Source organism: Moschus berezovskii, chromosome 23 (assembly GCF_049115385.1).
Source record: "Moschus berezovskii isolate FMDL1 chromosome 23, NW_MosBer_1.0, whole genome shotgun sequence".
NCBI lineage: Eukaryota > Metazoa > Chordata > Mammalia > Artiodactyla > Moschidae > Moschus > Moschus berezovskii.
This window is the reverse complement of record NC_142482.1, coordinates 54048384-54073784: the sequence shown is the minus strand read 5'-3', so window position 1 is coordinate 54073784 and position 25401 is coordinate 54048384. Positions and strand designations below refer to the sequence as shown.

General features: G+C 47.8%; 1 protein-coding gene across 2 annotated transcripts; it reads left to right on the top strand.

Annotated features, from left to right (window-relative positions):
- SIRT5 (sirtuin 5) lies at positions 1-25401 on the top strand. 2 transcript variants are annotated; one of them, XM_055406804.2, is made up of 9 exons: positions 1-119; positions 6332-6481; positions 8049-8182; positions 9463-9688; positions 12691-12778; positions 13562-13615; positions 15193-15316; positions 15840-15955; positions 25186-25401. In XM_055406804.2, exons 2-9 carry the CDS (start codon positions 6367-6369, stop codon positions 25259-25261), a joined length of 933 nt encoding a protein of 310 aa, XP_055262779.1. In that variant the 5' UTR covers positions 1-119; positions 6332-6366; the 3' UTR covers positions 25262-25401. The 2 variants fall into 2 exon arrangements, with proteins under 2 accessions (XP_055262779.1, XP_055262780.1); XM_055406805.2 differs by having other exon boundaries at positions 118-200.

Below are 25401 nucleotides of genomic sequence, written 5' to 3'. Positions count from 1 at the left end.
GGTGTGGGCCTCCGGCAGGGGCCGCTGCAGCCCCGGGCGGGTGGCTCCAGCCGCTCGGCCCCCAGGCTCGTCGTCCCGCCCCGGCGCCGGGGCTCCGCCGCGGTCCCCGCCTCCTGCAGGTGCGTGGGCTCCGGGGCCCGGCAGCGCTCTCCGCCGCCTCCCTGGACTGCGAGGGTCGCGGTCGAGCCCAGTGGGGCCGGGTGGGCGCCGGGCAGTGGGGCTCCCGGGGCGAGCGCGGGGCCGGCGCGCATGCGCGGGGCAATTGGCAGCGGCCGATTCCGGGGTCCGCGAGGGTGGGGGGAGGCGGAGGGGAGAGGGGAGGGGGTGGGGCACGGGGAGGGCGAGGCGGGAGGGGGCGAGGAGGGGAAGGGGCGCGCACCCCGTTTCTAAGGGTGGATCCAGTTGGCAGCCCCCCACCTCGCCGGCAGACACACGTGCGGAGGCCGGAGATCGGGGCTCGCTGCGGCCGGAGAGGCGAGGGAAGGGGCTAGAAACGAGGCTGGAGGGTCAGGCGCCCGGGGCGGGGGCCCTGGTAGGCCGCGGGAAGGGGAGGATGGCCCGGGGCACTCGGGGCAGGGTGTCCCCGTTGCGCAGAGGCCCGCCGGGCCCTGCTGCAGGCCGGGCGGCACGTGGGGCGGCCTGGCCCCGGTGGTGGGCGTGGGAGGCGCGGCCGGGTTGGGACACGGCCGTAAAGCTGCAGTTGCTGGGGTATATCGGCTTGTGTGGGTGTGAGGCGAAAGCCGAAGGGACAAGTGGGGGCCAAGGAGGACGGCGAGCTGAGGCTTTTGGGGGAACGTTCAAGAGTTGAGGCTTGACTGGGAGCCGGGAGCCTTGTGTTGGACATCCGAGGTGGGGTGCAGTGGTGAAGCCCCTGGCGATCCAGCGAGGTAGGAGGAAAACCGGGAGCAGCGAGTGGCTCCCCCGGAGGTGATCAAAGGGGTCAGAGGCTGGACCTGATCCAGGTGTACCCTTGGGTTTAGCAAGGTGGAGCGGGCTGGTGACCTAGATAAGAGCGAGTGGTGGACTCGGGGGAGGAACTGAGTCTCCCAGTGTTGATAGCTGGGGCCTGGTACTTTGCTTTGTTTGGCTCATGAAGGTGAAGTCGCTCAGTCGTGTCCGACTCTTGTGACCCCATGGACTGTAGCCTACCAGGCTCCTCAGTCCATGGAATTTTCCAAGCAAGAGTACTGGAGGCGGGTACCATTTCCTTCTCCAGGGAATCTTACCAACCCAGGTATCGAACCTGGGTCTCCCGCACTGCCGGCAAAGGCTTTACCGTCTGAGCCATCAGGGAAGCCCATGGGTTTGTTTGGCTTATAGGTGTTAAAAAAGTATTTATTGAACACCCGTGGAAGTTTTTGTAGTTCCTTCACGATGTACTTTAATGTTTTGTAAATGCTTTTTCTCTCGAATTCCTCATATAACCGTACATTTATTGTATCGTATTGTGGTATTCTTAAGAACTGGTGGGGTGCCCCCTTTCTCAACAGTAAACATAGAAACATTTTTCTGATTTTCTAATTGGGTAGGCGAGTTTCAGGTTTCCCAAGAAAGCCTGGTTAAGTGAGGATTGCCATTCACACAGACTAATATCAGTGTTTGAGAACCTATCCTGCACTCAGAAAGCTCCCAATGACTGCGATGAAAGAGTTTATTTTCTTCCCCGAGGCCTTACTTGCCACCTGAAGGTCAAATCAGGGCAGGATAATTGGAGGCTTTACCCAGGGCAGTTTTCACCCTGAGGTTTGGATCAGATAAACTGATGTCTTCCTCCTCTGACTCAGCACAGTGGGGGCCTTCTTACCCTTGGGGTATTTGCTTTGGCGTTTGAATTGGGTTGTGAGTTTGTGGCAGCTAGAACTACTGCCCACTCTGATCCCCCAGAAAAGCACATAAATATTGACACAGAAGATTCTTCTAATGAATACTTTGCATTAGCATCTTGAAAGTGTTTCCCAGGTGGCACAGTGGTAAAGAATCCGCCTGCCAATGCGGGAAATGCTGGCGTATCCCTGGGTTGGGAAGATCACCTGGAGAAGGAAATGGCAGCCCATTCCAGTACTCTTGCCTGGAGAATTCCATGGACAGAGGAGCCTGTCTGGCTATAGTCCACGGGGTTGCAAAGAGTCAGACACATCTGAGCGACTTAACAACAGCAAAGCATATTGAAAATAGACTTCTGTTCTGAGCATTTACAAATCGTGGAGATAAATTTCAGGTGGCACGGTTCTGAAACTGTTTATTTAAAACAATTTTTTTTGAAGTTTTTTTTTAAACCTCTCCTTTGTTTTCACATTTACTGAGAGACTTGGAGAATATCTTGTAAATTAATGGAAAATTTAGCAAAACGATTCCCACATTCATTAAAAAACTCATGATATTTTGTCTTGTAAATGTTTTTTATTTAATATTACAATTTTGAATTTTATCTAATTTCCAGTTGACAATCAGCAGCAGTTTGAAATACTCCAGCTTTTTAGTACCTTTTTAAGTTTTAACTACAAAACTAAAACTTACAGTTTTAGTTAAAAACTTGTAGTTTTTAACTACAAGGCTGAATAGTATTTCCCTGGATGAAACGCATCCAGTGATGAGCTGTATCTGTTATGGATGAACCACAGTTTGTTTATCCATTTATCAATTGATAGGCCTTTAGTTTGCTTCCAGGTTTTGACCTGCTACTATATGGGAATCCCAGACCACCTGACCTGCCTCTTGAGAAACCTGTATGCAGGTCAGGAAGCAACAGTTAGAACCGGTCATGGAACAACAGACTGGTTCCAAATAGGAAAAGGAGTGCGTCAAGGTTGTATATTGTCACCTTGCTTATTTAACTTATATGCAGAGTACATCATGAGGAACGCTGGGCTGGAAGAAGCACAAGCTGGAATCAAGATTGCTGGGAGAAATATCAATAACCTCAGATATGCAGATGACACTACCCTTATGGCAGAAAGTGAAGAGGAACTCAAAAGCCTCTTCATGAAAGTGAAAGAGGAGAGTGAAAAGGTTGGCTTGAAGATCAACATTCAGAAAACAAAGATCATGGCATCTGGTCCCATCACTTCATGGGAAATAGATGGAAAAACAGTGGAAACAGTGTCAGACTTTGTTTTTTTGGGCTCCAAAATCACGGCAGATGCTGATTGCAGCCATGAAATTAAAAGACGCTTGCTCCTTGGAAGGAAAGTTATGACCAACCTTGATAGTATATTAAAAAGCAGAGACATTACTTTGCCGACCAAGGTCCGTCTAGTCAAGGCAATGGTTTTTCCCGTGGTCATGTATGGATGTGAGAGTTGGACTGTGAAGAAAGCTGATCGCCGAAGAATCGATGCTTTTGAACTGTGGTGTTGGAGAAGACTCTTGAGAGTCCCTTATACTGCAAGGAGATCCAACCAGTCCATTCTAAAGGAGATTAATCCTGGATGTTCATTGGAGGGACTGATGCTAAAGCTGAAACTCCAATACTTTGGCCACCTCATGAGACGAGTTGACTCACTGGAAAAGACTCTGATGCTGGGAAAGGTTGGGGGCGGGAGGAGAAGGGGACGACGGAGAATGAGATGGCTGGATGGCATCACCGACTCTGTGGACATGAGTTTGAGTGTACTCCGGGAGTTGGTGATGGACAGGGAGGCCTGGCGTGCTGTGATTCATGGGGTCGCGGAGAGTCGGACACGACTGAGCGACTGAACTGAACTGAACTATATGATAGGCCTGTTGAACGTAAATAATTTCACAGGACACCAACATCAAACAAGACTACACTGTAATCATGATGAATCAGGACAAAAATAAGACAGCTTCATAATTAGGTCTGAAACCAGATATAAATAAGAACTTTCTCTAAACCGCAAAAATGACAAAACACGCTCCTATCCTGGCTAATAGGAGGGCCTGTTGCCTCTTGACCAATCCCAGCTCAAGCTTTACTTCATTCCCTCCTCTTTAGATCATTCATTGAAATATCCAATAAAAGGAAACTTTTCCCAGACAACATCCAGCGTAGATGAGAGCCTCCTTCCATGACTCTCCCTAGCCTTACCCAACACAAGCCCAAATCCTTTTCTGAGTCCTAACTTCATCAAGATGGGCTTCCCTGGTGACTCACTGGTAAAGAATCTGCCTGCAATGCAGGAGATGCAGATTCCATCCCTGTGTTGGAAAGATCTCCTGGAGGAGGATATGGCAACCCACTGGTATTCTTGCCAGGAAGTCCCATGGAGAGAGGGGCCTGGCGGGCTACAGTCCATGGGGTTGCAAGAGACACACTACTTATCAACTAAGCCACCACCACCAACGTCACCAATATGCCTGCGGCTCCTCACTGTAAGCTTCTCCCTCCTTGCACTTGCTCAGCTGCAGGTGTGTTCCCAGAGTTTCGCCAGAGAGCACTGACAATGCAAATAGCATAGAAACACATCCACTGAAAATCCTTGCCTCCACTCTCGTCTCCATACATCCTGATCCTCATCCTCATTCTTGCTACTAATGTCTTGGGAATTCGTCCTTTTTTTTTTTTTTTTAACACAAATGCAAATAAGTACCCTTTGCACTCTAGAATGTCACACAGGTAGAATCGAACATGCAACCTTTTTTTACAGCAACCATGCTGTGCATTGTGAATGTGTCCTTGTTTATTGAACTCATCCCCTGCAGATGGTCATGTAGGTTCTAGTCTCTTCCTATTTATCACAGTAGGCTAAAGAACAACCCTGTAGATGTGTCATGTTGGATGTGTGCAAGTCTCCCTGTTGTATAAATGTCCAGACAGGATTGCTAGGTCAAAGGGAAAGTGCATTTGTAATTTTGATAAGTTGTCCTCCAAAGGGATTGTAAAATATTGGGAAATGTGTTATTTTTCTATTTTTCCTATACCTGCTGCTGCTGCTGCTAAGTCACTTCAGTCGTGTCCGACTCTGTGCGACACCATAGACGGCAGCCCCCCAGGCTCCCCCGTCCTTGGGATTCTCCAGGCAAGAACACTGGAGTGGGTTGCCATTTCCTTTTCCAATGCATGAAAGTGAAAAGTGAAAGTGAAGTCGCTCAGTCATGCCCGACTCTTAGCAACCCCATTGACTGCAGCCCACCAGGCTCCTCCGTCCATGGGATTTTCCAGGCAAGAGTGCTGGAGTGGGGTGCCATTGCCTTCTCCGTTTCCTATACCTACAGACCTTTAATCCTGAGTTCTTCCAACAATTTGCGTTCTTCCACTAGGTAAAAGGCAGATATGTCAGTTACCCTTTTGATGTCATGGATCTGAGTATTGCCTTTCTCTGTGTCTTTGTCTTTTTCCCTGTCTAACTCCTCAGAGATAGATAAAGATTTAGTCAACGTGCTTTAAGACTCACAGATTTCTTTGACATGATCTCATCTTAATTCCATTTGTTGTGATGGTACATATCTTTCCGGCTTCATTCAGTTCTCAGAATTTGCATGCTCATAGAAACTGTATTTTGACTCAAAGTCAAGCCAATGGCTCTCATACCTTTTTAAAAGTATCAGAACCTGTTTTTCAAATGAATCCTCCCATCTAACTCCTTCCTAAACCTCTAAGGCTGTGGTTCTCAAACTTGAGTGTTCATCAAAATCACCTGGAGACAGATGGGGCCCTGCCTGAAGAGTTCCTGGTTCAGAGGGTCTGGAGTGGAGCCTATCCCAGATGCTGCTGCTCTGGGAACCATACTTTGTAAACCACTGTTCTAGGCACCTCGGAGCCCTTGAGGGTACACACTGTAAATAGCCAGTTTAGATGGGGTTTGTGTGAACACCATGAAAATTTTTGTTAAGGCTGTTCCCTTGTGGCTCAGCTGGTAAAGAATCTGCCTACAATGTGGGAGACCTGGGTTCGATCCCAGGGTTGGGAAGATCCCCTGGAGAAGGGAAAGGCTACCCACTTCAGTATTCTGGCCTGGAGAATTCCATGGACTGTATAGTCCATGGGGTCACAAAGAGTCGGACACGACTGAGCGACTTTCATTTCATTTTCATTATTCCTTTATATATGTGTATGTGTATACACATGCTAAGTCGCTTCAGTTGTGGCTGACTCTTTGTGACCCACTGGACTGCAGCCCACCAGTCTCCTCTGTCCATGGAGATTTTCCAGGCAAGAATACTGGAGTGGGTTGCTGTGCCCTCCTCTAGGGGAACTTCCTGACCCAGGGATCGAACCTGCATCTCTTTATAGCTCCTGAATTGGCAGGCCTGTTCTTTACCACTAGTGCCACCTGGGAAGCCCATATGTGTGTGTGTGTGTGTGTGTGTATTTGTAGAAATATGAGTGTTTTCTGATTGTTTCTGTTTGTTTTGTGATTTTTTTTTAAAGTCCATCTCAATTGTTAGTGCAACAGAGAAAACCTGATGCCACCTCTCTGGATCGTCCGGAACCGATTGTTTTCCCAGCTGTATTGTGGATTGAAGTATCCAATCTCCACACAAACCAAGATTTGCTTAACAATGGCTCGTCCAAGTTCAAGTAGGTCTTTCATACACGGTGACATCACCTCCTCCTGCTGCCCACTCTCTTCCTTTTCTCCATCAACGGTTTCATGTCTGAGGGGTGCTTGATGGGTCCAAGAGTTAGTTAGCCTTGGTTGCCACGGCCTCCCGGGGAGACCAGAGAGCCCGCTCCATCAAGCGAGGAACCTGCTTCTGGTCTTGCTCAAACCTTCAGTGCCTTAGCACAGATTGGCTGCACCTGGAAGACGGCCTGTGCCCGGCAGACGCTGACCCGGTGGCCTGGGCCAGCCAGAGGCAATGCTGATCCGCACTGGCTTCTCCCAGTGAGGGCAGTGGAAGGGGACTCCCACAGCTTGTGAACCACTCAGGCCTGGCCGGTTGGGACACAACCTTTCCTCATCCCACGCACGAGGGCTGCAGAGCTGCAGTGCCCGGGACAGCGGGAGCCACGGGCTGTGCCGGGACCCAGCCTCCACTGCCAGGAGAGACAGCGGCAGTTCGCAGTCTGGCTCTTCATGCTTATCCTGGGATGATATTTGTCTCAGGCTACCCAAGTGCTCGGCACAGAGTCTGGACACAGGGAGCCCTCACGAAAGGCGAGCCGCCACCCCTGTGGGTCTGAGGTTGGGCCAGAGGATGCCTGGAGATGGAGAGCCAGCCCTTGTGTCCTGGGGCGCAAGCCGCAGGCTGCGACCATGACTCCCTGCTGCCGTGTCATTCTGCGCGTTCAGTCCCCTTCTGTTGCCCCAGGTCTCCGGGGCCGTCTTGTTAAAAAGACCAAGTCTCCCTTGAGCTGTAAAGGAGAGTGTGTCCAGAGTGGGGTGGAGCATTTGTTCATGGGGAGGGGCCCTCATCCTCACCCTGCTGGTGATGCTGAGGGAAGCTGGAATTAGCAGGATCCTCCAAGGGAAGTGAATTTGGGGAGGAAGGGACGGCTTTGGGGTCCAGTGGGCCTGAGGTCAGCCTTCACACCACACAAGCTTGCTTTTACTTTTAAGAAGAAAGATACACTCCCACTCATTTTGTGTGTGTGTGTGTGCTCAATCAATTTCGACTCTGCGACCCATGGACTGTAGCCTGCCAGGCTCCTCTGTCCATGGGATTTCCCAGCCAGGAAGACTGGAGCAGGCTGCCATTTCCTCCTCCAGGGCGTCTTCCCAACCCAGGGATTGAAGCCACTCCTCTTGCGTCTCCTGCATGGCAGGCAGGTTCCCTACCTCTGCGCCACCTGGGAAGCCTTTTTTAGTCCTCACAGCAGCCCCGCTCTCTCGGGAAAGCACACTTGTGCACGTCAAACAGCTAAGGAGACCCAGACAGCAGAGGGTCAGCAGTTCACGCAGGATCCCACTCGTGGGAGACGGAGCGGTGGGGGCGGGTGGGGCTCAGAGCTCGGGCTATTCACCCCAGACCCCGCCCCTTCGTGCAGATGCTGTGCTTTCACATCTCATTGCATGGGAAGAGTTTTATTTGATTATCTTAAAAGTATAATTTCATGCAAGGTCAAGTTTCAAAATATAGGCAATTGACTGGGACGTAAATGTCCAAATGAAACACTGGATTGACCAAGATTTTACTCTCTTTAGATATGGCTGACTTCCGGAAGTGTTTTGCAAAAGCCAAGCACATAGTCGTCATTTCTGGGGCTGGCATCAGTGCTGAGAGTGGGGTTCCGACGTTCAGAGGAGCGGGAGGTTACTGGAGAAAATGGAAAGCCCAGGTTGGTAATGTTGCCAGAACTCTGAAAGGCTCTTTCTGAATGAAGCCGTTTAACAGTTTGACTCAGAATCTCTATCAGAGGGGAACGTTTTGAACTTTACTGTGACCCTTTTGTCCTGTTCTTTTTGGCATCTCCAGAGTCCATAGGATTAAAACCTCAGACTTCAGCAAAGCAGCCTCTTTTCTTTCTTTCTCGGCATGTGTTGATTATCCTTATTCAGATAACAATTGGATTTCCTCTAGTAACCAAAGTGGAACCAGGAAACTTTGGTTAGCATAATTCATTACTTTTCTATTCATGTTGAAATTAAGAATTACACATTTTTTAAAAGTTTCTGTGAACTTTTCAAATGAAAACCAGTGTTGAGTTGTTAAAGGCTTAGGCCTTGATGCTGCAAACTTTGTACAAAGGTCATTAGAATATAAGTTCTCTGGGGGCACAGAGTTTTTAAAATTCAGTTTTTATTGAGATATAATATACATGCAGTAAAAATCACCAATTTTAAGTGTACAGTTCAGTGAGTTTTGATGGATGTATATATAGTGGTATAACTGCCACCACAATCAAGGTGTATAATATTTCTTTTTTTTTTTAACTTTATTTTGTCAAGTATTTATTTTTATTTATTTATCTTGGCTGCGTTGTGCATGGGAGGGATCTTTGTTCCCTCATCAGGAATCAAACCCGTGTCCCCTGAATTGGCAGGTGGATTCTTATCCACTGTACCACCAGGGAAGTTTGGAGGAATCATACTTTTAAAAATGTGTATTTTATATATCCTGTTACTATATACACGATTTTTTTTTAATGTGTAGCTGTATGTGTGTGTGTTCCTGTAACTGTAGTTATAAAAGCCGAGTTTTCCCACTATGGCCATTATAGTTCAGTTGGGCGTTTTGCATTTTACTTTTCTTCCTGGATAAATGAGATAGCCATCACATCACGTGGTGCTCCATGAAAACGTGGCTTCCAGCCTAAGTTACCTTCCCCTGTGTTGCTGTATGTTCGTAGCTCACCTGAGTGGAAGACTGGACGGGTTGCGATCTTGCTGGGGAAATTAAACCTAATTTCTCCAGGGCCCCTCAGGAGCCCCGGGCCCCTGCCCGCGTGAACCTCCATAGACATGTTCCCGCGCCACCCCCCGGAAGGTGCCTGCCTGCCCACAGCCAAGGGCGCCTGGGAGTGTCCTCCCACCTCAGTCCAGTGCCCCCGCTGCCCGGCTTCTGGAGCATCAGCCCTTCTTTTCCCCCGCTGATCCCTGCCTCCTCCCTGCCCCCCAGGACCTGGCCACCCCGCAGGCCTTCGCCCGGAACCCGTCCCAGGTGTGGGAGTTCTACCACTACCGGCGGGAGGTGGTGCAGAGCAAGGAGCCCAACGCCGGGCACCTGGCCATCGCCGAGTGCCAGGCCCGGCTGCATGAGCAGGGCCGACAGGTGGTGGTCATCACCCAGAACATCGACGAGCTGCACCGCAGGGCTGGCACCAAGAACCTTCTGGAAATCCACGGTGAGAGGCCCTAGGTCTTCCATGGGAGGGGAAACCAGACCTGAAAACACATGTGCTGCTGGGGCCCAGCTGGGTCCACCAAGTCAGAACAGCATGGTGCCAGGACCCCGGGGTCTGGCGCGCAGACCACCTGGCCTGGAGAAGCCGGTCTATATCGGGGACCTGCCTCGATATGGACCCAGGATATCCTCGGGATGAACAGCGTCAGCCTCAGCGAGAGAGAGAGACAGAGGCTGATAATTCCTTGGTTTACGCAGGAAACCAATAAAACCCCAGCACGGGGTTTGCTCTGTTTACGTAGGTCGCAGGCGCCCTCTCGAATCACTGGAGGCACCCCACCAGGGCACCCCCTCGAGTGGGTCTTAGAAGCCCAGGCAGATAAGTAAACGCAGAGGGCCCAGCGCTCTAAGGATCTCAACCAGAAAAAGGAGAATAGAGAAAAGGACAGAAAAGAGAAAGAACGACATGGGGAGACCAAGCTTCAGTGAGCAAGGCCCAAAACTTTATTTTCCAGTGCTGCTTTTATACCCTAAGTTGTGCACATAAAAAATAGAGAAAGGGAGGTATAGAGTCACGCCAGAATCACGCGGGGTCAGCAATCTTGACCCTTATCAGGATCAGGGCTTATTTTGGTATGTCTCATGATATACAAAAGTTTTAGGTGGTTTACATCATCTTCTGGCCAGGAGGCCTGCTAACAGTTTATGGCCCTCTCTCCTAACAAAGGTTTAGTTAGCTAGAAAAAGGCTTATATTCTTTCAAGGTGATTTTCCTAAAGTCAGGCGCTATTCTCCAAAGACACATGACAAGGTTACATTCCTATAAGGCAAGGGTGTAGTGAGCTACAAGAAAGGAATTTATTAACTTAAGATCTGATGTGGTTAAAGGCTACTACTTATTTTCTCTATATGTGATTAATATATTTCCAAGGATACAATAGAAAATTTGGAAACTTTGCAGCAAGCATTGATTCAACAATGAAATCTTTTTTAGTACTATTCTAATGATTTTAACTTCTTCAACAAATTCCTGTATTTTAGAATATTAGACTTTCTGTCCTTGCATGGTTGGGAGGCTGTAAACAGTCACATTCATAGTTGTAAGAGCCCGGACAAACTTGTCAGGCAAGTTAGAAAGCTATCAGAGGGGCTTGGATTGGAATACTCCTATTAAGCCGAGGAGAACTTTTTAACTACAGCTCTGAATTAATGTTTTCAGAGAAAAGGTGGTTGGGGGGAAGCCCCCGTAAGTATTAGAGGACTTGGTAAGAGACGTAAGATAGTAAGGCAGTCAGACTCTGGTTTTCTTTGGGGTAGATGCTCGGGTAAGTCCAGGGGGTTCCTCGAGTCCTGATTAGCCTTTGCCCGTCAGGCCTCTTCCCCAATTGACCTTTGCCACGGGTAGGATTTCCCTCGCTGGCTCCCGGCAGGTCTGCACCCCTGCATGCTCTCCCCTCCCTGGGGGTCCTGTTGAGGGCGCCCTGTGCTCCCAGATGGCCCCCACCTGGGCACTGGGAAGCAGGAGGTTTGGGCCGTTGAATGGCTGGGGCTCTAGCAGGATTCAGGCTGCGAAGGCCTGGCAACCCCGGGAGATCCATTTACTCTCCCTGCCGCCCCCCCCCCCCCCCCCCCACCGTGGGCACTGCCCGCTTGGGCTGTGTTTCTCCTCTGCCCTGGAGCCTTAAGGTGGCTGCCCACTCAGTGACCTTCCCTCCTGGGAGCCCACCGGGTCTGTGACACCGAGGAGCTTGTCTGGGGTCCCTGTGGTTTCCCTTCTCTGCTTTCACTGACACCTTCCTCTTCCCTCTTCTCACTGAAGATCTAATAAAGTTGTTCACACAAGAGCATAAATGGGTATGCCAGAGTTTCTTCCCAAGGGCATCTGATAGTCTGTGATGCTGTGTTGAGCCGCTCAGTTGTGTCCAACTCTTTGCTACTGTTTGGACTGTAGCCCGCCAGGCTCCTCTGTCTGTGGGATTTCCCAGGCAAGAATACTGGAGTGGGTTACCATTTCCTCCTCCAGGGGATCGTCCTGACCCAGGAACTGAACCTTCATCTCCTGCATTGCAGGTAAATTCTTTACTGCTGAGCCATCCATGGAAGCCATTTAATAGTCTGCAAAAATTCAGTCCAAAGAAATGCATTTCAAATTGCAGAATTTCCAGAAGCAGTGACCCAGTGGGGCTCCAGGCTCCCTCCCTCCAGTTTAGCCATCTCCTCAGAAAATAAATCTCTGGATGGCCTGACTATCATTATCGTCTTTGACCAAACACTACTGCTGGAGGGACAGGATGCCACAATTAGACCAGTCTGGAACTTGTGCCCCAGCTTGTATTTGGGGAATGTGACTGACAGCTCCATCAGCTTGGCGTGGGACAGAGGAGGGGGCTGGTTTCTGAAAGAAGGAGCCCTGGAGAGAATGGACCCGTGTGTGTCCCCTGCTGTGTGACCTGCTCAACGCTGGGTACACCGGTGACTATGTAGTGAACTGAGGTCACCTTTTATGGGTTAAGCTCAGTAAGTCTTTGCTAGTTTTAATAATTATTTCCTTCATTTATTAGTTGATTATTTATTGAGCTGCCTTTGTAGAAAAGATTCAAGCTTTACTAAGTCAAAATTAAGATTTTGTAAAACACATCCCCAGCTACTGAGCCTCTGTCAGGCATCTTCTCAGTAAATCCTGCCCTTGGGTTTAGATCGGCTTCTTCTACCATGTGGCATATTTGAATTCCACCAGAACACCTGGGTGGTCAGAGAGCTCCTTGGTCATGCAGTAAGTCACTTCCTCTCCCCCTCCCCTCTCCAGATTGCGAAGTCCAGGAGGGCATGTGTTCTGGCTTTTTCAATCTCACTACATGCCTTGATGTTTGCCATGAAAGCTGGGATGGGTGCATTTGTTAAAGTGATGTATAGAAACATAAATCATTTTGTACTCTTTTAGACGTGGAGTCAGCTGCTCCCGATTACACTAAATTCTGGTCTTGTTTAACTTGTGTTTTTCAGGTAGCTTATTTAAAACTCGATGTACCTCTTGTGGAGTTGTGGCTGAGAACTATAAGAGTCCAATTTGTCCTGCTTTATCAGGAAAAGGGTAATTATACTGCACTCTGGAATAGGTGTTCAGTCTTCAGTTGACTATAAACACGAAGAAACTGAACATTCATCTATGACTCCCGTGGATATTTATGAGACATAAAGCTGCAGACAGTACAGCCGTATTGTAAGGGAAATATTTTGCTCACAGGTTACAATAAGTGAAAATAACAGGCTCGATAACTCTACATTATGATCCCAACTTTGTATTTAAACACACATCCACCCTCACCATGTTGATGTATCTGTATGTAGACAAATGTCCAGAAGAAAATCAACAACATATTAACAGGGACAGTAGGATTATGGCAATTTTGATTTCTTTTTCATATCTTTCTGAACTTTCCAACATGTCTATGATGAACATTTACTATTGTAAATATTATAATTGGGGGAAAAATTAGGAGTAGACTCAGAATATTGAGAAAAATTCTACCTAGCCATTTGAAGTCGGTGTAAGTTATGCAAGTAACTTATTAACATAATATCATTGCAGGTGATTGAAATTGCAGTGACATATATGATGCAAATCATGAAACTCCTTAGCACAACAGTACTATACCCCTTCCCGCATACAGATTCCCTCTCTCGAGGTGGAACCACTGATAATCAGCTCTTTGTGTCTGCCCTCCTCATCCTCTTGTAAGCCAGTGTGTATCCATCAGGAGTTTTGTGCCATAGATGGCCAGGCAAAGAGACAGTCTTTCACTGGGTTATCTTATTTCTTTGTTCTTTGATTACACCAGTGACATTCTTCCTTTTCTAATATTATTTACTTCAGGGCTCCAGACCCCAAAACTCAAGATGCCGGAATCCCAGTGGAGAAACTGCCCCGGTGAGTAAAAAGACTTTGATCTGTGTTTGGTGCTCCAGTTTGAAAAAAAAAGAAAATTAGGAGTCAAAGGAGAAGGCAATGGCAAGCCACTGCAGTACTCTTGCTTAGAAAATCCCATGGATGGAGGAGCCTGGTAGGCTGCAGTCCGTGGGGTCGCTAAGGGTCGGACACGACTGAGCGACTTCACTTTCAGTTTTCACTTTCACACATTGGAGAAGGAAATGGCAACCCACTCCAGTGTTCTTGCCTGGAGAATCCCAGGGATGGGGGAGCCTGGTGGGCTTCCGTCTATGGGGTCACACAGAGTCGGACACGACTAAAGTGACTTAGCAGCAGCAGCAGGAGTCAAAATCTAAGTTCACTTGGTGAGATGCCTCTGAAACATGCCAATGCAGGAACCAGCCCTGACCCATGAAGTGAAGGGTGAAAGGGCAAAAGATGAACCAAACCAGGCTTAAGAGAAGCACATCTGTCCTGTCCCTTTGTCCTTTGTGTTGTGGTGGGATCATTTGAGGTCTGGAAAGTTTCAGAAGCTGCTGTGTTGCAGCTGTTCACCCAGCGCGTGTGAAGCGCAGTGGCTGGTATGCCGGACGTAACCGGTCAGGAAGCCTCAGCTGCTGTCCTTCTCATCAGTGTCGCTAATCCAGGGCTGTGGAGGCCGTCAGAGGTCTCGCAGAGGTGAAGTTATTGGACCGAGCAGAATTTGTGCAGATTAACAATAGCAAAAAAACCTTGGAAAGATTTTTATGTCAGTTTTTCAAAACTCGACCTTAAAATGGCCCTTCGTAAAGTGTTTCATTGGGCACTGGATCCACATGACGTTGATAGGCAATACTCAGAGAAAAAAGATGTCACATGCCCAAATAAATATGGAGCCACTAGAGTGAACCAAGTCTGAAGCATCGTGCTTTGCTGCAGAGCTACTCAGAGCACTAAATGTGTGAAAGCACATTGTTACTCCCTAAAGAGCAATTATGCTAACATTTCCCTGGTTTACTTAACCTTTAAAATTTTTCTTCGTAAAGATTTTCATTACTAAAATCAGAGTTTTGACCTAAAAGAGTAAGTTTTCATGACTAAATTCTAAAGTTTTGATCTAACATAAACTTGATTAGGCAATTAATATGATGAAAATGGAGTTTGAGGGAGATTATTTTAGAACGTAAATAAATACATTGACTAGAGATGACCTAGGGTAGTAGCTAGTGAAAGATGAGAGATTTGGGGAAATTGACACGGGAGAACTTGGCTACCGACAAGGCAAGAGAGAGGTGAATTTGAGAGAAGATGAGGGAGGCCATTGATGACATTAGCAAGTGGTTTGAGTGTTGAAGGCAAGTATGAGTCCAGTGGTCCTCCTGGGTCCAGCTAACCGTGAGCACGGCAGTGCCTGAGTGGAAGGAGGTAACTGGGAAAGAGGAAGCTGTTTGGAAAGAGAAGGTCAAAGTTGGCTGAGACACATTCGCCAACAGATCACCCCAGTGCACCCAGACACAATAGAGACTTTATGATTTCCCCTGATCCACCTACCCCCAAGAGTAGGTCTTGGGAGTGGGTTAAGGATGACACTCTTGCAGTTGTGAAGAGCCAGGATGCGGGGGCCTGCTGCGACCTCACGTGGTGTGGTTTGGAGAAAACCTGGACCCTGCCATCCTGGAGGAGGTGGACAAAGAGCTGGCCCTCTGTGACTTGTGTCTAGTGGTAAGTCACAGCCTTCCCTGACCTTTTCAAAGAGCAGAAACAGCTAAAGCTAACTTGGGTGATGGTCAGATCATTTCTTTGCCATTCTGCCACGTGCTCAGCTCTCTTTTTCATACCAGGTAACTGGTGGTAAAGAACCTGCCTGCCAAGGGAGGAGACGTGGGTTTGATCCCTGGGTTGGGAAGATCCCCTGGAGAAGGAAATGGCAACCCACTCCAGTGTTCTTGCTGGGAAATTCCATGAACAAGAAGAGACAGGAGAGCTACAGTCCATGGGGTTGCAAAGAATCAGACATGACTTGGTGACTAAACATGACAAAATCCTTCCTAAATTCTAGGGATCAGCCAGAGGGGAGCCTCCCCGTCCCCTCTTGTCCCCCAGACATTCTCCATTTGTCCCACCCCGCTTACCTTCCCTCACACCAGCAACCACAAACTGGCCCAAGTTTCTGTAAGCTTTTCTGCAAAGACGCTGCTTCTCCACCATGTGGTCACTTGTCCGCTTCCATGTGTTTGCTCTGTAGGTGGGGACTTCCTCCGTGGTCTATCCCGCGGCCATGTTTGCCCCCCAGGTGTCAGCCCGTGGCGTGCCGGTGGCCGAATTCAACATGGAAACAACCCCGGCCACGAACAGATTCAGGTACGGGGTTACCAGGGTGGGAGGCGGACAGCACTGAGCAGGTTTGGACATGGTCATCCCAGCAGATTTTACCTGCTGTCCTAGCTTTGTAACACAGAGTTTGTGTTTTCTTATTTGGTCTGTAGTTGCTTTGATGGAAGAAAACAATGTGTTAGTTGTAGATTGATGGAAGAAAACCTATTAACTGTAGATTGAGGTAGCCGTGTCTTTTTACAGGGAGTTTGCCATAGGGATTTTGTTTTTCACATTTTGAAAGTTCTTCTGTGATGCTTTAGACTTTCCTTTTATTGATGCACTGAAGCTAAGTATAGTAATGGCATTCAGATGCCGGTCAGCTGAAGACTCAGCACATAAGCCAGGGAGACACCCACACACAACTCCCTCGCCCACTGTTTTCCGTGGGCCTCCCTGGGCAAATTCCTCTCTGGTCTTATTGCCAAGAATGTTTGTACTTGTGGCCATTTAATGACGTTGATCCTGACCCCCAGACTTGTGTGCAAAGTACAGATGATCACAGTATATTCACGTTGTCTCGGTCTAGGGTCCAGCTTACATCTCCTCCTTTGTTTTGCTCTCTTTTTTCAACCCTGCTTTTCCGTCTTCCCTTTTAATGTAGTTTATATATTCTTAATAGTCTAATTTCCAGAATAAGGTAGACTATGAACTAACACATCAGTATGAATAAGTAAAATGTAAAACGTTACTGAAGTGTCTTGTCCTTACTTTAGTCAGTGACTTTTACCTCAACTATGTATTTTTAAAAATCTGATGACTGGGAACTTCCCTGGTGGTTCAGAGGTTAAGACTTGGCCTTCCAGTGCAGTGGGCGTGGGTTCCACCCCTGGTCGGGGAGCTAAGCTCACACATGCCTCTTGGCCATAAAACCAGAACATAACAGAAGCAATATTGTAACAAATTCAATGAAGACTTTAAGAATGATCCACATAAAAAAAAGAATCTTAAAAAAATTTTTTTTCTAAAATCTGATGACTGGGTACCACTCAGGAGATTCTGATGTAACTGGTGTGAGGTATAGCCTGGGCTCCCCCCTTTTATATGCTTCCTGGGTGATTCTGATATGCACCCATTGTGTACATCTTCACGTGAAAGGAAAATGAACTTGGCAGTTTTCCTTGCAAGTTCAAATGAAATTCTTGGATTGTGCTATCACTTCATAAGTTCAGTTCAGTTCAGTTCAGTTCAGTCGCTCAGTCGTGTCCGACTCTTTGCGACCCCATGAATCAGCACGCCAGGCCTCCCTGTCCATCACCAACTCCCGGAGTTCACTCAAACTCATGTCCATCGAGTCGGTGATGCCATCCAGCCATCTCATTCTCTGTCTTCCCCGTCTCCTCCCACCCCCATCCCTCCTAGTATCAGAGTCTTTTCCAGTGAGTCAACTCGTCGCATGAGGTGGCCAAAGTATTGGAGTTTCAGTTGGGCCTCCCAAAACCACAAACCTGCTTCAGCTGCTGCTCATCTTCAACAAAAATTCTTCAGCTTCCCATCCTGAAAACCTGCAGTGTCTCTGTTCAAATAAACAGGCCTCTTGCTGGTCTGAGACTTTGATCAGATCTGAACAGCACCAACCACAGGAACCACAACAGATGCTCAGTGGACCTTTTCGGAAGCCAAGACTCTCTGTACCACCACGTCTGGGAATTTTCCCAGATGAGTATAACTGACCAGTGAAGCCAGCGGTGCTTTTATCTGGGCGTCATCAAAGCTGACATTTAGAAGAGTCGTGGGTGGTCATCTTCTCATCCTACTTGGGTTTTCAAACAGGGAACCAAACCCAGAGTGACTGAGAAGCTGGTTTAAACACACAATTTAACAAAAGCCGAAATTTCTCACATCTCACATGTAACGGATGTTGGTTGAACTCTAGCCTAGGTCAGAGGTCAGCAAACTACTGCCTATAGGCCAAATTCACCCACTGCTGCTGCTGCTGCTGAGTCGTTTCAGTCGTGTCCAACTCTGTTCGACCCCCTAGATGGCAGCCCACAAGGCTCCGCCGTCCCTGGGATTCTCCAGGCAAGAACACTGGAGTGGGTTGCCATTTCCTTCTCCAATGCATGAAAGTGAAAAGTGAAAGTGAAGTCGCTCAGTCATGTCTGACTCTCCACGATGCCATGGACTGTAGCTGACCAAGCTTCTCTGTCCATGGGATTTTCCAGGCAAGAGTACTGGAGTGGGGTGCCATTGCCTTCTCCAAATTCACCCACTACATTTTTGTAAATAAAGTTTTATTGGCACCCAGCCACAGCCACATGTTTCTATATTGTCTGTGGCTGCTTTTACACTTGAACAATGGAAGTAAGGAGTTGCAGCAGAGACTGTCTGGCCTGCAAACATGAAATAGTAAGTCTCTGACTCTTTACAGAAAACATTTTACCAGCCCCAGCTCTAGGTTAGTAGGAAAAATGAAAATTGAAATGATACTGCCTTTTCACCCAATTTCTTTGTTACCTAAACAGGTTACAGGAAATGATGCCTGCATTGTATGTGTTTATTTATTTCTGCCTACATTTTCAATTTGGATTTCACAAGACTCCTTTGCCCTTGCACAGGTTGTTTGGATTCTTTTCCCCAATTCTAATTTAGAAACACAGTCATGGTATCTGCTTCCCATCGAAATGTATTAATATTTTCAAGGTGTTATTTAGTTCCTATTTTGTTTTTTGTCATTTCCCCTGTCCCAGATGGTTATCTTGGATGATTTTCTGAGAAACCATTAGACTAGGTATTTGGGGATTTAGGCATCAGGGTTTTGACTGTTTCTCAACCCCAGGGGTCTTTGGCATGTAAGGATCTGTGTATTTGTTGAAGCAGAAATGGGATTAGTGCGCCCACGGGACTGGTGTGCAAGGCCTTCCGAGGACAGTGGGACCCCCATGCCCTGCAACCCCCAGTCGTGCAGCTTTCCATTTCTCTAAACTTTGGAATTTAGTCCAAGTCCACGAGTGTTTATTTAGCACCTACTATGCAGCCATGACGGAGAAGGCAATGGCAAGCCACTCCAGTACTATTGCCTAGAAAAACCCATGGATGGAGGAGCCTGGTAGGCTGCAGTCCGTGGGGTTGCTAAGGGTCGGACACGACTGAGCGACTTCACTTTCACTTTTCTCTTTCCACTTTCACACATTGGAGAAGGAAATGGCAACCCACTCCAGTGTTCTTGCCTGGAGAATCCCAGGGACGGGGGAGCCTGGTGGGCTTCCATCTATGGGGTCACACAGAGTCGGACACAACTGAAGTGACTTAGCAGCAGCAGCAGCAGCATGCAGCCATGAAATTAAAAGACGCTTACTCCTTGGAAGGAAAGTTATGACCAACCTAGATAGCATATTAAAAAGCAGAGACATTACTTTGCCAACCAAGGTCCGTCTAGTCAAGGCTATGGTTTTTCCCGTGGTCATATATGGATGTGCGAGTTGGACTGTGAAGAAAGCTGATCGCCGAAGAATTGATGCTTTTGAACTGTGGTGCTGGAGAAAACTCTTGAGAGTCCCTTGGACTGCAAGGAGATCCAACCAGTCCATTCTAGAGGAGATCAATCCTGGGTGTTCATTGGAAGGACTGATGCTAAAGCTGAAACTGCAATACTTTGGCCACCTCATGCGATGAGTTGACTCACTGGAAAAGAGTCTGATGCTAGGAGGGATTGGGGGTGGGATTCATGGGGTCGCAAGGAGTCGGACACGACTGAGCGACTGAACTGAACTGAACTGATGTCCTAGACTTTGCTGTTGTTTAGTGATTCAGATGTGTCCAACTCTTTTGCAACCCCATGGACTGTCGCCCACCAGGCTTCTCTGTTCATGAAATTTTCCAGGCAGGAATACTGGAGTGGGTTGCCATTTCCTTCTCCAAGGGATCTTCCCCACCCAGGGATCGAACCTGCGTCTCCTGCATTGGCAGGAAGATTCTTTATCACTGATACTGTTCTGAGAGCTTGGGATAGGATATACTAGTAAACAAAATAAAAATCCTACCATGTGAAGATGGCTTCCTAGCCGCAGAGGGCAAACAGTGAACGATAAGATAATAAATGTGCATACTGTGTGGCCCATGAGAAATGGGATTGGGCTGTGGGAAAAGGGAGAGGTAGAAGCGGGGCGGGGGGAGCAGGTGGGCACGGGATCCAGTGGGTGTTGGGGGATTCAGAGAGAAGAGGTCTGACAACACTGGAGGAGGAGGAGTGGTTCGCTGAGGAGACCTCTGGGCCAAGAGCCTGCCAGGTGCCAGGACCACCTGGGCAAAGGCCTCAAGGTGGCAGCCAGCCCGGGAGGCCCGAGGAGCAGCTCGGAGGCCAGTGTGTGTGGAGAGCGGGCGGGGAGGGGGCTCCAGGAGGTGGGGCTGGTCAGTAGTGTGTGTGGCGGGCACGTAGCGCGTGTGCGGGGGACCCGTCCCCAGAGAAAGCGCCCTGCAGGCGGAGTTTCAAAGTCTCTGGAACTCTTAGCTGGAGAACAGCTTCATAGGTGGTTTCTTGTTTGCGTTTGTGCTCCTCAGACAGGTGAAGATGCTTGTAATTTGCCGCTGGCTGCATGTGATGGAAAGGCCGGTGCTCGGCCTGCCTAGATCATCAGGCAGCTGGCCAGACCCTCTTAGTCCATGCAGTGGGGCCCTAGTGGTCCCTTAACCAAAAAAGTCACTTAAACCAAGAATAGTAAAAAAAAAAAAAAAAAAAGGACACATAAGCATCTCAGTTTCATTTAAAGCATAAATGGGCATTCATTTACTTTTTTTTTGTTAGAGCCAAAGGCGCCTTTCCTTTGAGTAGGAATCTGCAGATTGGGGCTCACCTGTGTTGCATAAATCATACTCACAATCCTGGTGGCAGTGGTTTAGTCACTCAGTTGGGTCTGACTTTGTGACCCCATGGACTGCAGCCCGTCAGGCTCCTCTGTCCATGGGATTCTCCAGGCAAGAATCCTGGAGTGGGTTGCCATGCCCTCCTCCAGGGGATCTTCCTGGCCCAAAGATCTATCCTGAGTCTCCTGCATTAGCAGGCAGATTCTTTACCACTAAGCCACCAAGGAAACCCTAGAAATAGAACACTGACATTTAAAAGTAAAGCTTCCATTGTCCTGGTTTTGATTATATCCTGTGGAGTCTGAATGACACAGCAACCTGACACCCACCAGCATTATTTACAAAACAAATATGTAAGCAGGATTTTTTCCAGTGAGAACCTTCACCTTTTTTTTTTCTCTTTGAACTTGTATCCCCGCCCATCCTATTTCTACCACAGAAATTTGTACTAATGTATTTTTATGCTCAAAAATCTTTTGTTGACTACCCTTTTATACTTCTGCTTCAAAGTATACGAATTCTTTATTCTCAGTTTCCTTAGAACTTAAACATTGTTCCACAGAAAAGCTCTTCCAGATGGAATTATCACTGCAGTAATTTATCTTATGTAGTTGTTGAAAACAGCAAATAATACATTTTGGTTAATAATTCTGTAAAAGTCAAACTCGGAGAAGACAATGGCAAGCCACTCCAGTACTCTTGCCTAGAAAATTGCATGGACAGAGGAGCCTGGTGGGCTGCAGTCCATGGGGTCGCTACTAGTCAGACACGACTGAGCGACTTCACTTTCACTTTTCACTTTCACACATTGGAGAAGGAAATGGCAACCCACGCCAGTGTTCTTGCCTGGAGAATCCCAGGGACGGGGGAGCCTGGTGGGCTGCCGTCCATGGGGTCGCACAGAGTCAGACACGACTGAAGTGACTTAGCAGCAGCAGCAGCAAAAGTCAAACTATGGGAAATGCATCTCTTAGTAGATGCATGGAGCATGAGATTTTTGAATTAGTTCAAGTGTCCACTGGCTTCCCTGGTGGCTCAGACAGTAAAGAATCTGCCTGGTCATGCAGGAGACTGCGTTTGATTCCCGGGTTGCAAAGATCCCCTGGAGAAGGGAATGGCAACCCACTCCAGTATCCCTGCCTGGGAAATCTCGTGGACAGAGGAGCCTGGCGACTTACAGTCCGTGGGGTCGCAGAGAGTTGGACACAACTGAGTGACTAACACAGACATACACACATCCACTCTGAGTATTGCATACCGTTAGAAGGAGGCAGAGTCCATGATGCTGCAGCCCTAATAGGCCTGTGGTCACGGGAAACAAACCTGTATCCTAAGGAGATCGGGTTTCCTGACTCACCGCCGTTAAGGGGACCCCAGAGAGCCCTGCTGCGTGTCCCCAAACAAAGGAAAAGATGGAGTTACTGTAGAATATGGAAGGAGGGTTGAGTTTAGGTGAAATTTCAGTGAAGCTGTTTTTGATCAACTCAGCAGCTAGCAGGACTGTGTGTGTGTGTATGGAGAGGGGTCAGATCCGCTCTGACTGCAACGTGGTTGCAGGGTCCCATGACCTTGGAGATGGACGTGAAACACTGGGCCCGGACGCCCCTCACCTGGAGCTCCGTGCCTGGGCTGGAAGTCAGGCTGCTTGTCTGTGGCCAAGTGACTGAGGTCCTCCAGGCACAGGAGTCTTTCATTCTTTACTGCCATCATTTCCAACAGTGAAGGGTCTGATAGTGTATGATTTGAGAGGACAGACTTCCTTAGTGAGCATCAAAGCAGTGGTCGCCCGAAGAAGGGAGCTGCTGTGACCCTGTACAGCTTGTCCTGGAGTGGGGCGGGGGGAATTGTGTTTCGAGTAACTGTGTCTCTAATTCCAGTCTGAGGCGAGCAGGCCAGATTTTCCAAGCTAAACACTTACCTTTTCAATGTCAACTGTAATTCTCAGTTTTTGGTTTTTATAAAGGAAAGCAAAAACTAAGTAGTTAATCTACAGATGTGAGAGTTGGACCATACATAAAGAAGGCAGAGCACCAAAGAATTGATGCTTGCAAACTGTGGTGCTGGAGAAGACTCTTGAGAGTCCCTTGGACTGCCAGGGGATCAAACTAGTCAATGTTAAAGGAAATCAGTCCTAAATATTCATTGGAAGGACTAATGCTAAAGCTGAAACTCCAGTGCTTCAGCCACCTGATGCAAACAGCTGACTCATCGGAAAAGACCCTGATGCTGAGAAAGATTGAAGGCAGGAGGAGAAGGGGACGACAGAGGGTGAGATGGTTGGATGGCATCACTGACTCAATGGACATAAGTTTGAGCAAGCTCTGGGAGTTGGTGAAGGACAGGGAAGCCTGGCATGCTACAGTCCAATGGGGTCGCAGAGTTGGACACGACTTGGCAACTGAACAACAACAATACCATACATAAAATACTCAGAAACCTGGGCCACATAAACCTAGGGCATGAAAGGAATTTTGTTCTGGCCACTCAGATTTTGGACCTCCTTCCATCTTACATGCTGAAATATCCAGAGTACTCCTGAATCGACTTTAGTGGTCTGTTTGGCAATTCTGTAAGAGCCTCTTTCAATTTTACTGAAAGCAAGAATGAAGTGGCCCTGTTTGTATATATTACCCAGTCTTTAGAAACCATTTGTTTTCTCAGATCTACAGCAGTGTTTCAGACATCCCTTGGTTTGGCAGCCCGTTAAGTTTTCACATTCTGGGATAAGAGGCACCATGTAAGATTTAGGATGGGTGAGGTCAGGTGCAGCTTGCTTTGGTAAACGGGAGGAAGATGAATCTGGAAAGGGGCACACAAAAGAACAGGTGCAAGCCGAGGGAAGTCCCTGAGTGCTCTCTGCCTGGCTGTGCTTCCTGGGAAGTCCTCAAGGGACTGTGCTGGGAGGAGCTTTCTAGTGGGCAGCCTTCCACGTGCTGGGGGTGGTGGGAGTGGGGTGGGGCTGCTGGAGGGGAGGCAGAAGGATCAGAAATGCCAGTTGGTCAGGGCTGTCCATTCATGGCACAGAGGGAACATTCTTGATCTGCGTTGTATCAAGAATAAGTAATATGACCAGATGCTTTTTTTTTTTTTCATTTTAAATTGTGCTCAGTTGATTTTCATTTATTAATAACACAGTAGAATTAGTTGGTTTCTTTTTTTCCTCCTGTCATAAGTGTTTTCCCTTGAAGGAAGCAGAAATACAGGTTTTTCTTATTTTCTCTCTCCCTCTTCTTTCTTTGATCTTTCTCTTTTTCCTACTTTTTAACTACAAGTCAGGACTAGTTGTGAATTTCAGTGATTGGCGTAGGCCAGCTGACTCAGCTAAGATCCTTATGGTCTGCGTGGTGTATGGGGTTCATTTTCTCTTGTCCTTAGTACCAGTGAAGGCGGTTTTATGTAGTTGTATAAGAGTTTATAAAACTTAAAATTATGAGTTTGGCAAAGCAATCACAAAATACAATCATGTCTCTCCTTCCTCCTTAAAATAAAATTCTCATTTATAGGCACCTAAATTCTAAACCCAACATTAAAAAAACTAAGATCATGGCATCCGGTCCCATCACTTCATGGCAAATAGATGGGGAAACAGTGGCAGACTTTATTTTTGTGGGCTCCAAAATCACTGCAGATGGTGACTGCAGCCATGAAATTAGAAGACATTTACTCCTTGGAAGGAAAGTTATGACCAACCTAGACAGTATATTAAAAAGCAGAGACGTTACTTTGCCAACAAAGGTCCGTCTAGTCAACGCTGTGGTTTTTCCAGTAGTCATGTATGGATGTGAGAGTTGGATTATAAAGAAAGCTGAGTGCCAAAGAATTGATGCTTTTGAACTGTGGTGTTGGAGAAGACTCTTGAGGGTCCCTTGGACTGCAAGGAGATCCAACCAGTCCATCCTAAAGGAGAGCAATCCTGAATATTCATTGGAAGGACTGATGTTGAAGCTGAAACTCCAATACTTTGGCCACCTGATGCAAAGAACTGATTCACTGGAAAAGACCTTGATGCTGGGAAAGATTGAAGGCAGGAGGAGAAGGGGATGACAGAGGATGAGATGGTTGGATGACATCACTGACTTGATGGACATGAATTTGAGCAAGCTCTGGGAGATGGTAAAGGACAGGCAAGTCTGGAGTGTTGCAGTTCATTGGGTCGCAAAAGAGTCAGACACAACTGAGCGACTGAACTGAAATTCTAAGCAATTGCTTTCCCAAATTCCCTTGGGAATGAGGGTGCCAACCCATACGTCTAGATTTGGCGTCGTCAGAAACTTGATGAAAGAACTGGGCTCCAAAATGCCTAAGACTCCTGTGAGAATCTGGATTTTATTCTGGCTGTAACGAAGAAAGTTGACTTGCTGAAGCAGAATGCTCATTTTGCTCCTAACTTTGCTGTGTTCGTCCTTCTGTTTCAGGTTTCATTTCCAGGGGCCGTGTGGGACGACTCTTCCCGAAGCCCTCGCTCCTCATGAAAGTGAAACTATTTCATAGCCATCCTGGGGAAGGAAGAAATCTCAGCGCATCTAAGTACCAAGCCACCAACAGGGGAGGCAGTCTTGTGAGCCAAATACTGGCAAGTCTGAAAATATCTTTTGATTGCTGGGCTGGAATCCAAACTGCTGATCGTTGAT